Source organism: Suricata suricatta, chromosome 7 (assembly GCF_006229205.1).
Source record: "Suricata suricatta isolate VVHF042 chromosome 7, meerkat_22Aug2017_6uvM2_HiC, whole genome shotgun sequence".
NCBI lineage: Eukaryota > Metazoa > Chordata > Mammalia > Carnivora > Herpestidae > Suricata > Suricata suricatta.
The window spans coordinates 110644378-110658337 of NC_043706.1; the positions used below are offsets into that span (position 1 = coordinate 110644378).

The 13960-nt window shown below is 38.2% G+C and overlaps 1 protein-coding gene across 10 annotated transcripts in view; it reads right to left on the reverse strand.

Annotated features, from left to right (window-relative positions):
• Window positions 1-13960, reverse strand: part of PTPRK (protein tyrosine phosphatase receptor type K) — a 549193-nt gene that overhangs the window by 269801 nt on the left and 265432 nt on the right. For all 10 annotated transcript variants that reach the window (XM_029943969.1, XM_029943962.1, XM_029943968.1 and 7 more), the window contains exons 4-5: window positions 4198-4279; window positions 1793-1908 (exon numbers count right to left, since the gene is read on the reverse strand). In XM_029943969.1, coding sequence (XP_029799829.1) covers window positions 1793-1908; window positions 4198-4279 — 198 coding nt within the window. The remainder of the gene's footprint in view (window positions 1-1792; window positions 1909-4197; window positions 4280-13960) is intronic.

Below are 13960 nucleotides of genomic sequence, written 5' to 3' on the forward strand. Positions count from 1 at the left end.
ATAAAAGTAGTAATAACTTGATTTATATGAGTACATCTGTTTAACATCCACGTGGATATGAGAATTTGGTGAAATAACAAATGTATAACATCTAGTACAATATTATGCCAGACATGATTTCAATATTCATTTATTATAATCATGACCCCAACGTCCTGCAACTTAATGATTATCCTCAAAACTAATTTTTACCTCTCTAAAACTATGGTAAGTATGGTCAAATAAATGCTGATGTCTATATTCAAGTCATTCTCAGGAATTTAAAATTCTAACTACTTAAATTCCTCCTTTCATTCTGATGCAAATAGAACAAAAATAATAATACAAGTGCTCAGAGGATATTATTACTTATACTCTAGCTTCAAAGATTTAGCTCAACAGCCATCTTTCCTAGGACCAGCCTCCTGACCTTGGAGCTGCTCTCCCCCCTTGCACGCACGCCTCCCTCCCCTCACCCCACCACTGCTCCAGGATTGCGAGATCTTCTCTGAAGGCAAGCCCCATTCCTTGCTCTATTGTTTTCTCTCCGAGTTTTTCAAAGCTCTTTCTCTGTACCATTTACGTTTCTCCAACATTATGCCGAAGTGTAATTCATTCAATATTTACTGAGGATTTAATATGTGCAAAGCAAACGTCTTGACCGCAGATCTGTGATTAACCCTTACACACAAAAGTTCTGAAAAAAATTTAATTGGCTCTCATACAATTCACATTTCCAGAAGTATTTTCAAAGTTTTCTTAAAATATTTTTAAGAAACTTGTTGGAATATGTCCGTTCTTACTTAAGTACTATGCTCTTATATGTTGATTTTTCAAAAAGTAAATGAGGAAATTTTCATTTTTTTCTTACTTTGAATGGATTTAGAAAAAATTGCTCGTACAATTGTACATAACATTAGAGAAACATTAGTTTTCACTAGAAATGACCCTAAATTCTTATTAACTATATATGGTTACATGTTTATTCATATTTCAACAATGAAAATATCTGAAATGAGTCAATTAAATCAAACTTGATGTGGTTTGAAGAGTTTGGGTTTGGAGGAGACGACTTTGGTGCATAAAGGTAATTGTATTAAAGCAGGGTAAAGCACAGGGATAGGATCCCTGGGCAGAAATCCCTGAACTGTGGCTGTGACAGGTGACTGAGTATATCCCTTCAGGTTGGAAGGGGTTAGGGATAGTGTAAATCTCCAAGGTACTTGGGAAACAAGGTTTCCAGGACCTTGAGGGGGCTAGCTATTGTTAGCTAGGGTGGGGAAAAGGTCATTTACTACTGTCTCGTAAACCCTCAGCCCTGGGACCCTTCCGAAGTCTACCAGTGGGCTTGGAGTATGATTGCCAATATATATCTTGGGGTGTAAAGATGAGGGAAGCTTCCGAAGGAACTTTTCTATGTTAAAGTAGACTTACAGGATCCTGGGGAGTCAGGCTAAGACTGCCTTTTGCCTTTAGCAAAGTATTAACATAGAGGTAACGGGGCTTTCAGAGGAACGTCACTCTGCCTGTCTCAAGGACTTGTAAAATGGGTCGCAACTTGTAAGGAAATTTAATTTTTTTCTTCTGCCGTTGTTTCCCACATCAAAACCTATACAAGAGAACTTGTTTCTCATTCTCCATTCTCTCTTTCAATCTCTCTTTTTCTCTCTGTCTCTGTCTCTGTCTGTCTTTCTCTCTCATACACACACACACACACACACACACACACACAAGAATGACACCACAGGCAGTACTTTTGTGATTTCTTAAACATCAAGTGTACCCTTTAGCTCACCTGCCAACTTGGCCTTACCTGAAGCCATAACTTGTTGTGCACGGCATCTCTTCCTGTAGCGATACACTGAAATGTAGCATTCTGCCCTGCATTGACCTCTACGTCCCCCAGACGGAGGAAGTGAGGAGATTTATCTGTGAAAGCAGAAAAAAAATTTACTTTTTTCAGATGAAGAAAACGTGTCATGTTACTTTCTCCCAAGAGAATAAGGTGGTGAACACTTTTAACCTTTGGCTAAGACTAATATTGTATGGAGGAAAATTGAGTTTTCTTTGTGATGATATACACAATCCTTCCCACAATTCTTTTTTTCCCCCTCAATTGCCCTCATACTTTTTGCCCCATAATTAAAAGAGCATTGTTGTATCCAGAGAGAGCACTCATCAATTACTGCTGAAGGTTGGCCATTGCATGTTGCATACGGGTGGTGATAAAAATAGTTACAAGTCAAAGAAAGCAAAATAGATGAAAAAGGCATAAATCAGAGCATAACAGAAAAGTATAATGAAAATGTACAATGATATCTAACATGTTTATGTAGACATGGCCGTTGAACTATTAATTTATAATTTAAGCAGTTAGATCTCTCATTTTTATTTCAAAAGCAATAATTCTCTAGTATTTCAAAGAACAAGGGAATGTTTTTGTTTCTCTTAAAAGAACTTTAGCATAACTGTTGCTAAATCCACTTCCTATGCCTTCAGAGTTATAAGGAAGTTAGAGAGCTATACAAAAGTTACCCAAAGACATAGCAGACCAACAAAAAGTGGTAACTTTAGTCAAAACCTACATGACTTACATGACTGTCATATTCGTGTTCTCTGTGATTATCTTTTAGAAATGAAGCTTACTCATGTTTTCCACTGAAAGTAAATAGTCACAGGAAAAGTTAAGCCTCAGTGACTAAAAGCAAGCTCCTAGAGGCCCAGAGCACAATAAAACTGGTTGTCAATTTATGTTTTTACTTGTTTACTCCTGAGAGCCTTTCTTTCACATTTCTCTTTCAATAAGTGTAAATGAACAGTGAATGCAAACATCATTCTCTTGTACTAACGAGGTGAAAGAGTTTAGTAAACCAACTTGAACTGTGAGTTAATTTTGTTCCTTTTTCTTAGAATATAATGCATGGAATAAATTGTTAGACCCTTGCCTGCTACTTCTTTCCTCAGCACCAAACAAAAGAAAGGCTTGAGCTAAAATGGTTTGAGCTAGAACAGTGGTCTTCAAGGTGTGAACTCCAGGCCAGCAGCATGTGCATCACCTGGGAAATTATTAGAGAAGAAACTTTCCAGCTCCCCCCGCACCATAGACCTACTGCATCAGAACCAAGGAGGGGCCGCACATTTTGTGAAGTGCCACCCCCAGTAGGTGAGGCTAATGCACACTGGCATTTTCCAAGCACTCAATAGGCGCACAGCCTTGACCCCTGGCATGGTGTCCTCCCGCCCCCTCCCTATGTAGGGCGCTTAAAATGGTGAGAAAATTTCCACCAAGAGGATCACTGAACAGATCAGCTAGAAGTCATGGGCCCAATAAAATGCTGGTGTTGGGAGATAGAGGTAAGGTTTGAAATCATGCCAGCTGTTTTACATCTGGCTCTACTGAATGGATGTAATGACTGTCTTTCAGGAAATGTGATGCACACACAAATTTAGTTACACCATCTGAAGATCAACCAATGTGCATCTGTGGACACAACAAAACCATGTATCAGTAAACTGAGTCCCTTATTTTGTTTGCTTTTTATTATTTTGTCGTTTCATATGGATTAACCATATATTTATTACAAAAACTTTAGTCTGAAGTTTGGAATAGGTGAACTAATTTATTCTCTTTCCTTCATTCCAACTTTCAACTGAGTAGATCACATAAGTTAGCGAGGTCTCTTTTAGTTTCCTTTCTGTGGAGCTCTGATTTGTCATTCTTCTTTACTTTCCTAGACTGTTTAATAAAACCAAAAGAGGTTTGAGCCTGGGTGGCTCAGGGGGTTGAGCATCTGACTCTTGATTTTGGCTCAGGTCATGATCCCATGGTCATGGGAATGACCCCTGCATCGGGCTGCATGCTGAGCATCAAGCCTCTTTAGGATTCTCTCTCTCTCTGTTGTAGCTCTGTCTGATAAAAATTTAAAAAACTCAAAAGATGGAGCATGTACTATCTAAAATTGTGTTTATATTTGCATTTTTTCTCAGTATTTAAATAGCTAAAAGAATCCTTTCATCTGTGTAATTAGTTGCAATTCTGAAAAATATTTGATTAGAAAGTTCTAGAAATGCTTCATTGTTCTTTTAAAACTGAACAGAAGGCTAGAGGTTAAACAGAAGAGACAGGTAGAGCCAAGTGATGAACAGTCAATGGCCACTGCCAATATGAGACAAGTCTTGAAAGGACACAGAAAAATACAGTTCTTAATCACAACCTACCACAAGGATAACTCAGTACTTGGATGTCATCAATGGCGATATAACCACTCCTCCCTCCTGAGACTTCAGCTTCAAATATTACCTGTCAGGAAGAAACAGAAAACCTTAGCAACAATCATTTTTAAGGAATTTTCACAGTAAAAGAGGAACAGCAATAGCACACTTATGAAAATTTAATTAGAGTTTTATCCTGTAAGAATTAAAGATGTATCTTAGAATGTAAGTTTTCCCAAATATTGTCCAGGTAAACAAAAAGGAAAATTACTGAGGTCAAATACCCAAAAGACATTGTTTTAAGCAAGTGCCATTATGTGTTAGACTTCCTGAATGGGCTATATCTGGGCAGAATGAGTACACAGCTAAATTTACTCATCGATTTTCTCTGTTTTTGTTAATTATTTAAAATACATTGAGCACCTACAACATACCAAGCAGTATGCTAACCAGTGAAATGATCTAAGCCTGTAAGTAATAAATCTAAATGAAAAAAATACGAAAGGTAAAAAGTTTTGCCAAGACGAGGCCAGGAAGACACAGTTAAATAAACTGCTTGGGTTACATGTGATGGCAATTAGATCACAGGCTTTCTGACTTTGAGTTCAACTTTCTGTTATATGAGGTACATTCTCTGCATTAATTCAGTTTGCCAAAGAATAAAGTCCTTGTTTTTAGGGTTTTCCTTTTTCTCCCTCTATTTTAATTCAACCTTACTTCACTTATTTAGTTAATAATCCAAGAATGTTGCTAGAGTAGCAAAAAATTGATTGGAATCATTACCTTCAGTATTTCAGGTAATGAAGTGGAGTGAAAACACCATGCAAAAAGAGCCTGTTCATTCTGTTCCCAGGCCGGCCTCTTAAATGGGTGAAATTTGACATCTGGTGTAGCTTCCATCGCTTCCCTCTTCTCGGAGGCCCTGGTGGCTGCCTGACATCAAGCATTAGATCTGACCTGAGCATTTGCTCCAGCAAGCTTTGCGTAATTAAGCTCTTGAGATCTGTTTCCCCTGACTGGACAGAGGAGCCTTACAAGGTGAGGGCTCTCGTGAAGTGATAAAGCTGATTAGATCCTTAGTAGTAAAGGAATCTGATCTTAGAAATTTCCTCCAGCTCTTGTTAATGAGGCAAAGACAACACTTAGCAGGGAAAATGAGGTCACTAAAAAGAGAAACATTTTTTGTGCTTTAATAGAGAACGGATTCTTTTGCTCCCTTTTAAATTGAGGCCCAAATTTATTGTCCAGAATAAAAGCTCAATTTAAATGAATTAGAAACTTTTTCTCAGGGAGTGTAGTATAAACATGCATAAGCTTATCACCTATATGAAGCAAAGGAAGGAAAACAATTGGAGAAAGTAAAACAAAGATAAACTTAGGAAATTAAAATAATTTAATGTGGGCTCTGACAAAAGTGAAATAACCAACAAGGATTAATTACACAGATATGTGGTCTATTTATAAAAATGTAGTTCTTCAAAAATGGTTTTCTCACTTTTTTCTTTCCGTATCTTCTCTTTTCTTGGACTACCATTAAAGCAAATAAAATGTATTTTCCTGAGATATACTTACACAAATCTCACATAGTAACAACATTGATCAGAATACTTTTTGATTTATGTAGCACTTTTGCACCTGTTACTGTTTCATCCTTATAAAACTTTATAATGAAAGCTGCATTGTATCCATGTTCAAGATTTGGGATTTGGCTCTGAAAAGTTAACACAATTTGCTCAAGAATTTGTAAACAGGAAAGTTGGGAGTCAAGTACAAGTTTTCTCGCGTGCAGGAAAGGGTCTCTACCACGGCTGCTCCAAGTTATACATTAGTTTATGTCTCTGACTCTCCCCTCTATTTCTTGCTAAGCCTTTGTTCCAATACTTGGAAGTGACATGACAATTGTTTTCATATCAGATACACTTATATGAAATATAAAACACGTGTGCACACACACATGTACACGTGCACACACACACACACACACACACACAATTTCTGTGTTCGCAGATTAGTCATCCATTCATTAGGAAGTATTTCTCTTCCTGCAAAGACCCTGCTCTACTTCTCAGCTTCACTTTATTCCAGTGAAGACAACTGTTTTAAGGACACACAAAGTAGGAAAGAAGTAACACAGGGCAAGGTCTACACTAGCAAAACAACCACCCAGCCTCCGTGTCCCATCGCCATTGGCTTCGGGGCGAGTGTAGGAATATGGTATGAAAGCGCGCAGGGCTTAAGGCTGCCGGTTCTGCTGCCTCATCAATATATTGTCTAATTAAAGTGCTATTTCAAATGACATCCATCTTTGAAAATTTAACATGTTAGAATTTTAAAGAGTGAAGCCTGTTTAGAGGAAATGCTCTCTTTGCATTTGGTTCTTTATCTTGAGAGACAGTGTAGTAAAGTTGATGGAAGAATAGAGGCTGGAGGCAGTTTGACTCAGGTCCATTCCTGGCTCTGCCACTTGTTAACTGTTAAGACTTTGGTCCAGTTATTTAAATTGAGGATAGAAATAATACCAACCTTATATAATTGCAGTGAGGAGAGAGAGAGAGAGAGAGAGAGAGAGAGAGAGAGAGAGAGAGTGTGTGTGTGTGTGTGTGTGTGTGTGTGTGTGTGTGTGTGTCTTAGTCGGGCTGGAGGGAGAGACAGGGAACACAAATACAAGCATGATGATATGCATGCTAGCTTAAGATAGTATCTTGTTCAATAAATGTTAATTATTTTTTAAATATTTATTTACTTTTGAGAGAGAGAGTAAGAGAGAGTGGGGGAAGGGCAGAGAGAGAGGGGGAGACAGAGAATCCAAAGCAGGCCTGACACAGGGGCTTCAACTCATGATCTGAGCTCTGAGATCACCACCTCAGTTGAAGTCAGAAGCTTAAAAGACTGAGCCACCCAGGTGCCCCAATAAATTTCAATTATTATCAACTCAGTCAAGCTTCTGTTCCCTTCCCCTTAGTAAAACTGTCTGGCAAAAGTTACCAGAAAGCTCCTAATTGAGACTTCTTTTTGAATTTTCAAATTATTTCTTGAGAGAGAGAGAGAGAGAGAGAGAGAGAGAGAGAGAGTGAGAGTGAGCAGGTGCCCAAACACGGCAGGGGCAGAGAGACGATCCCAAACAGGCTCCCTGCTCTGTGTGGAGCCCAGTGTGGGCCTCAATCCCATGACCCTGGGATCATGACCTGAACCACAATCAAAAGCTAGGCTCTCAACTGACTGAGCCACCCAGGCACCCCTAATTGATACTTTCTACCATGATAGGATTGAGAATGATGAGCCTGCAAAAGAGATTATAGAAAGAAAAACAAAGGGAGATGAAGGTACACAGTGTCACAAAAGCCGATAAAACATATCTGAAGTAGAACAGATGTCAGAACCAAATTCTGATAAAATACTAAATAAAATGAAGATTAAAATACACCCCCCCCAAGGCCACCTAGGTGGCTCAGTCAGTTAAGTACCCAACTCTTCGTGTTGACTAAGGTCATGATCTCATGGTTGGTGAGATCAAGCCCTGCATCGGGCTGTGCACTGGCAGCCGTGAGGGTGCTTGGGATTCTTTCTCTCCCTCTATCTCTGTTCCTCCCAACTCATGCTGTATCTGTCTCTCTCAAAATAAATAAATAAGATTGTACTCTTTGACCAATATCTCATTTTCAAAAGCCTTCAGACCCTGATAACCATAATTCTAGTCTCTGCTTCTATGAGTTTGGCTTTTTTAGATCCACATATAAATCATGTTGTACCAAAGAGTACAAACTTCCAGTCATTAGATGAATAAGTTCTAGAGATCTAATTTATGGCATGGTGATTATAGTTAGCAGTGTTTTAAGGAACTTGCAAGTTCCTAGGAGAGTAGATCTTAAATGTTCTCACCACAAAAATGAAATGGTATTATGTATTGTGATGGAGATGTTATCTAAGGCTATGGTGGTAATCTTTTTGCAAAATATATCAAATCAACACTTTGTCTTCCTGAAACTTACACAGTGGTATATGTCAATCATATCTCAATAAAGCTGGGAAAAAAATACCCCTCATATGTGCCACTGAGATTAGGCGTGACCAAAGGAAGAACCATCTGTATAAAACAGTAGACATGGAAATCATATTGGATGATGATAAAGACAACAGAGAAGAAGAGATGAATATAAAAGTTCCCACAAGAATGTGCCTGATCTGGTGGGGAGAAATTGAACTAAAAAATGGAAGAAGAGGGACACCTGGCTCGCTCAGCTGATAGAGCAGGTGCTTCTTCATTTCAGAGCTTGAGATCCACATTGGACCTGAAGCTTATTTAAATTTTTTTTTAATTTAAAAATTAAAGAAAATTAAAAATGGAAGAAGATATGGAATCAAGAGAAGCATTTTAATTATTATTATTACTTTTTAAGACGGGAAACAAATGTTTAGAGATTGATAAGAATGATTCCATTTGATATGAAATTTTTGAGTGTATGTGAGAAAGAAATGGTAACACTAAGTGTAAGATAGGCTAGGACAGAATCTAAATCCTAGATCATAGGAAGGGGCTCAAATTTTTTTAATATGAGAAAAGGTGAGATGAATTAAGATATAAATAAATTTTCATAGGGCCTCAATTTTCTCAGCTATATGGGATGGGCTGGTAAAAAAAAAAAAAGACTAGTTAGAAATTGGAGAGTATCAAGTGGGATGGATGGGAAAGGAGAGCTAGAAAGGGAATTGAACAGAAAAACACAGTAGAAATTTCAGATACTGTGGGCCCATTTGCAGTTGGTGACCACAAATTTCTAGTGATCCCACGCTAATATGGGGTGTGATTTTTAAACAGAATTTACTTGTCCTAAGCTTATAAAAATAGATTTTAAAAAGCAAGCAAAGCGTTTATGAAAATGGCTAATGTGACCAAAAAGATTATAACAAAATCAAAATTTTATAGAATAAGCAAGTTGATGAATTGGCAAATGAAAGAAGGTTTGATGATCTGGAGCTCCCCATGAAGTTGATGGGTGAGCTCTGTAAGATGAATGAAGGAGAAAGAGATGAGTTTATGTTATCATCAGAAAGTGAGATGCTGGGCTTCTGGGTGGCTCAGTTGGCTGAGGTCTGACTTCAGCTTGGGTCATGATCTCACAGTTCATGGGTTCGAGCCCCACATCGGGCTCTGTGCTTATAGCTAGCTCAGAGCCTGGGGCCTATTTTTGGATTCTGTCTCTCTCTCTCTCTCTCTCTCTCTCTCTGTCCCTCCCCTGCTCGTACTGTCCCTCTTTCTCTCTCTCTCTCAAAAAATAAATAAAACATAAAAAATAAAATAAAGCGAGATGTTTACATGCAAAGTTAGAACACTTGTGAGATATTACAAGATCCATTTAACCAGAGCAGCACATTAAAATAACGGAGATGATTGTAAAGATGAAGAAGTGAAGAACCTGTCAATGGATGTTCCACAAAGAAAGCAAAGTCATCAGGATGAAGGTGGGCCACGGCAGTGGAGAAAGCAACTCCTAAAGATGCCAATGCTAAAGTTTATGATGAAAAGAAGAACATGACTCAGGGTCTAATGGAAGGTAATAATGAGCATGATGGCATGTTTGCAGGAAAAGAAACTCAGAGGTGTAGAAGTGTCTCCTGTCCTTTGACCTAATCCTAAATTACATGGGGATTAAATATCTGTTCTATAAGAGACTGGGAAGAAGTGTGCTAGGGCTAGAGCTACAAATGGAGCATGATGATAATTATATAATTTTCTGTACAAATAAATTTTTGAGATTCATCTTCCCTACTAAAATATAAACTCATTGAAGACAGTGACTTTTCTCTTCCCTGCCACATCAGTGAACCAACCACAAGGATCCTGTTGAGAACGGAGACCGGAAAAAGTTCCAATGTGCTACAACACAACTACGTAATATAAGTGGATTTTAGTTAATAGATTGCCTCACGGGGTAATATGAAATAAGGTACTTAGTTCACTTTTACCTAACTCATAAAATTTTGTTGGCATAATAAAATGCGTCTCCTTTGGGAAAGTTCCAGATAATTTTCCTAAGCTAATTTGTAAATCATGAAAATTAATTACTTCCTTTGAATAGTTAAATAATGCTGTAAGGAAGAATTTCTGGTTATAGGCCCCAGAAGATCTTATGTTGAATAAGTCAAATATCTATGTGGCAACTTCAAAATCTTGAATCTAGTTTCTTTTCAAATGTAGAGATAATCTATTTCTATTCATCCTTAAAGATTAATATATACACATAACTGGCAGGCGATACCAAAGTCCAATGCTTGATGGTGTGTGGATAGATAATGGATAGGACCGTGTGTGTGTGTGTGTGTGTGTGTGTGTGTTTACATGAAAGAAAGCATAAACTCATATAGCAGCTTCTGTTGAGGGGCAGACCCTATAACTATGGAAAAGGACTGTGTCTATTCAGGTAACAGAGTGTGTGTTTCAGAATGTCTGAAAGCTTTATTACTTCCTCTCCCCGACTGCAGCTCCTAGTGCAGGAACTGTCAATCTGGTATTCTGCTTTCTAAACTAAAGTTTTGCTGAGGGTGCTGAAGAAAAAGAGGTTCTCCACTTCACACCTGTGACTGGCAGGCTGGTTTGCCTACTGATTCAGGCAATCGTTTATCTCTAAGAGTCCAATATGCAAAACTGCCTTTAGCAAAAGGCCGTGGGGCTCTCTAAAGCTAATGAATTCTTCACAGTCCTTCTCTATTGGTTTCTTCCTTGCTTATTTGGTTCCTTTGAAGGAGATAAATACCTGCAATTGCGAAAAGTACACAGATAAAACATGGAAGCAAGGGAAATACGGCTACATTCTCTGGTTTTAAGGCTGCTTGCAAGAGTAATCAGGGGACTCTAATTACATGTTAACTAGATGTGGGAGACAATTAAGACATACAATCAAGCCCTAATTGATTCTTCATCTAAATCTCCTTCATATTTCTGATTCTAGCTACCCTTAGCACCTCCATGATTTATAAGTGCATAAAAATTCAAAATCAGTGCTTTGTCCTTAAAATGTCTCGAGATTAAATATGGCCAGCTTCTTGGTAAGACTCATCCCTTTAAGACTTCACAGTCTGCACAGAGTAATAAGCGTTTCAGAGATTCTGAAACCTACACTCAGTTACCTGAACATATACTGGCTTTTTGTATAGTTACAGGGCCTGCCACTCAACAGAAGCTGCTGTATGTGTTTAGAGATTCTCTTTCTTTCCCACACGCGCAGACTCCTATCTATCCACACATGATTATAATAATATAATACAGTCTTGAGTTGATTTTATGATGCAAATACTGTGTCTACTGTAGCCAAGTATTCTTGAATAAAATGTCAGTGTTACAAAAATATGCTGAGGTTTAGCATAACCAAGGTCTAAGTGATGAGGGGGCCCGCTACATTATCTAACGTAGATGACGACATTCGGGATAACAAGACCACACTGGCATGAAAAGCAACTACATTGCATTCAACCGCAGCCCTTTTCAGAGTGATGCTGTATTTGCCTGATCAACAACAGACATCAGTCAAAGCACACACCAGTGTCTAGGAAACAGCAGAAATGCAAGGCCAACATCAAAAGAGGAAAATAAAACCTAAGAAATTTCATGCCAAAGTAGACCATATAAAAGAAAAGGCCAAAGAAGGTAATCCTCAAAGGGCTCCACACTGAAATGAATATGCAAGCCTAGTACATTCCTATGCTACAAATTAGCCCAGGGAGTTGGCTATCCCTAATGTAATCACCGACGTACCTAGAAGATCTAAATAAAGGAGCTAACAATAATCATTTTTTGGAACTTATGCTAGAATATTCAAGTTGATAATAAGTCTATTAGTTATTTAAATTAATTTTCATTCCTAAAATCTTACACTTGCAAATTGTCAATGGTCTTTTTAATTGGAATAGATATTGATGCAGGTTCATAAATACCAAAAACACATGAGTTCCTAAAGGGGCTAAGAGAGACCCAGACAAACTTTTCATCTCTGAAAACAAATTCAAAACCTGAACCAAAAATAAATAATATTCACAACATATAAACAGGAGGAGTTTTTGTGCTCTCTGTGTGTTTTCAAGATGACTAAGATGCCTTTAGGGGAAAAAGGTATATACTGCTTTCTCAAAAAGCATCTGGTATAAATCCTTCATGATAATGAAGATGTTCACACACAGAAAGCACATGCCTGTTAGCCAGAGCCTCCATTCTAAATGACAGCCCTCAACTCAAATCCCTGTGCAGACCTCACAGGCTCATCGTGAGGATTAAAAGAATCTAGTAGATTCTCCATAGCTGTTAATTCTTTCCTGCTTTTCCTCCTCCAGGGACTATCATAGGTAGTGCCTTAACACCCCCACCAGGGAGAAATAAAGGGGCAAGAGGGCAGTCCCAGGTGGCACTGATGTTGGAGACCATGAGAAACACCTCTTAGCTCTTCAGCACTGCCACCAACTCAGAGCACTCACTACCTTCTCCATTCCTAATCTCTACCACAAAACACGCTGACCGACCCTCTACCTATCTCACTAACCAAAGCTTTATGACTCCTTTATTTCAATTCAATGCCCAGTATGGTAAGAAGGTTGGGACTATGGACCTCAGTATAATGTGCCCACCTACCTGCTCTCTCTAGAGGCATCCCCAATTCCAAGGCAGACAGGAAGACAGAGCAGAGTCTATATTCCAAATGCCTGTAGTGTGTTCAAAAATAAATTGAAATAGGGCCCACAGTTTCATGGCACAGCCTAATTTATGTTAGAGTATGAGTTTAGCAAAAGAGAGAAAATCAAAAAGGCAACTAGAAGAGGGAAATGAACAAAAGCTAAGTGAAATAATCCAAGATCTAAAAATGCCACGAAACACGTTTTTCATCCTGTGGGTCTGTCCTCAGATCCATAAGCAAGCGACTTACACCATAAAAGATTTGGTATAAAACTGAAAGTAGAGAAGCAAAGGGTAGCAGAAAATTCATCAGCAAAATGTCATTTCTGTATCTTTACTATCATAGCTCCACCATCTGGGTTATATTTTATAGTTAGTTGTCTGAGCCAAAAATAAAAGATGACTGGTTAAGGCTGCTATTTCTATCAACATGACACTGAATTACAGCATTATGTTTCCTCACTTCTAGAGATGAGCCATTTGTCTTCCTACAATCCACAGGCAGAACCTTTTAAATTTTAGCACCAACAGTCCAATCTTCCACATAGCAGAAGTAGATCACTTCACTTACCCAGCTATATCTGAAGAAAATGCTTTCAAACTAAACAGTAAGTCCATTCCTCGCCAAGCTTGGGATTCTCAAGAGCTTTAATTTATACTTGCGGAGATCAATTAAAAACAATTAAAATTCGTAGTGTAACCTGTATGTACTGTCACAGTAAATATCTATTACATATGAGATCTGTTGGTCGTACATACTATATGACAGAGAAAAACAATCGTTACGTGCACCGGGTGATTAAATGCTACTCCACTGACAGTATAACCAGATCAGTCTCCCTCAAGGCAAAGTTCAACTGGAGGCTAAATTTGAGCTCTAACGTCACAAATGCAAACATATTAATAAGTAATTGTTTTGTTAAGACCATGGATGAAAAGAGAAACTCTTTGCTTTCATTGTACTGAGAATTAAGAAATTCCAAAAGTACTGTAAAATTTCCCTCCTGAAAAAATAGGTTAGGATTAGGGTGGGGGAGAGGTGATGACACAAAGTTAATTAGAATAACCAGGGTGTGTACCCCTACTTGAATGTAGGGATTAAACAAAAAC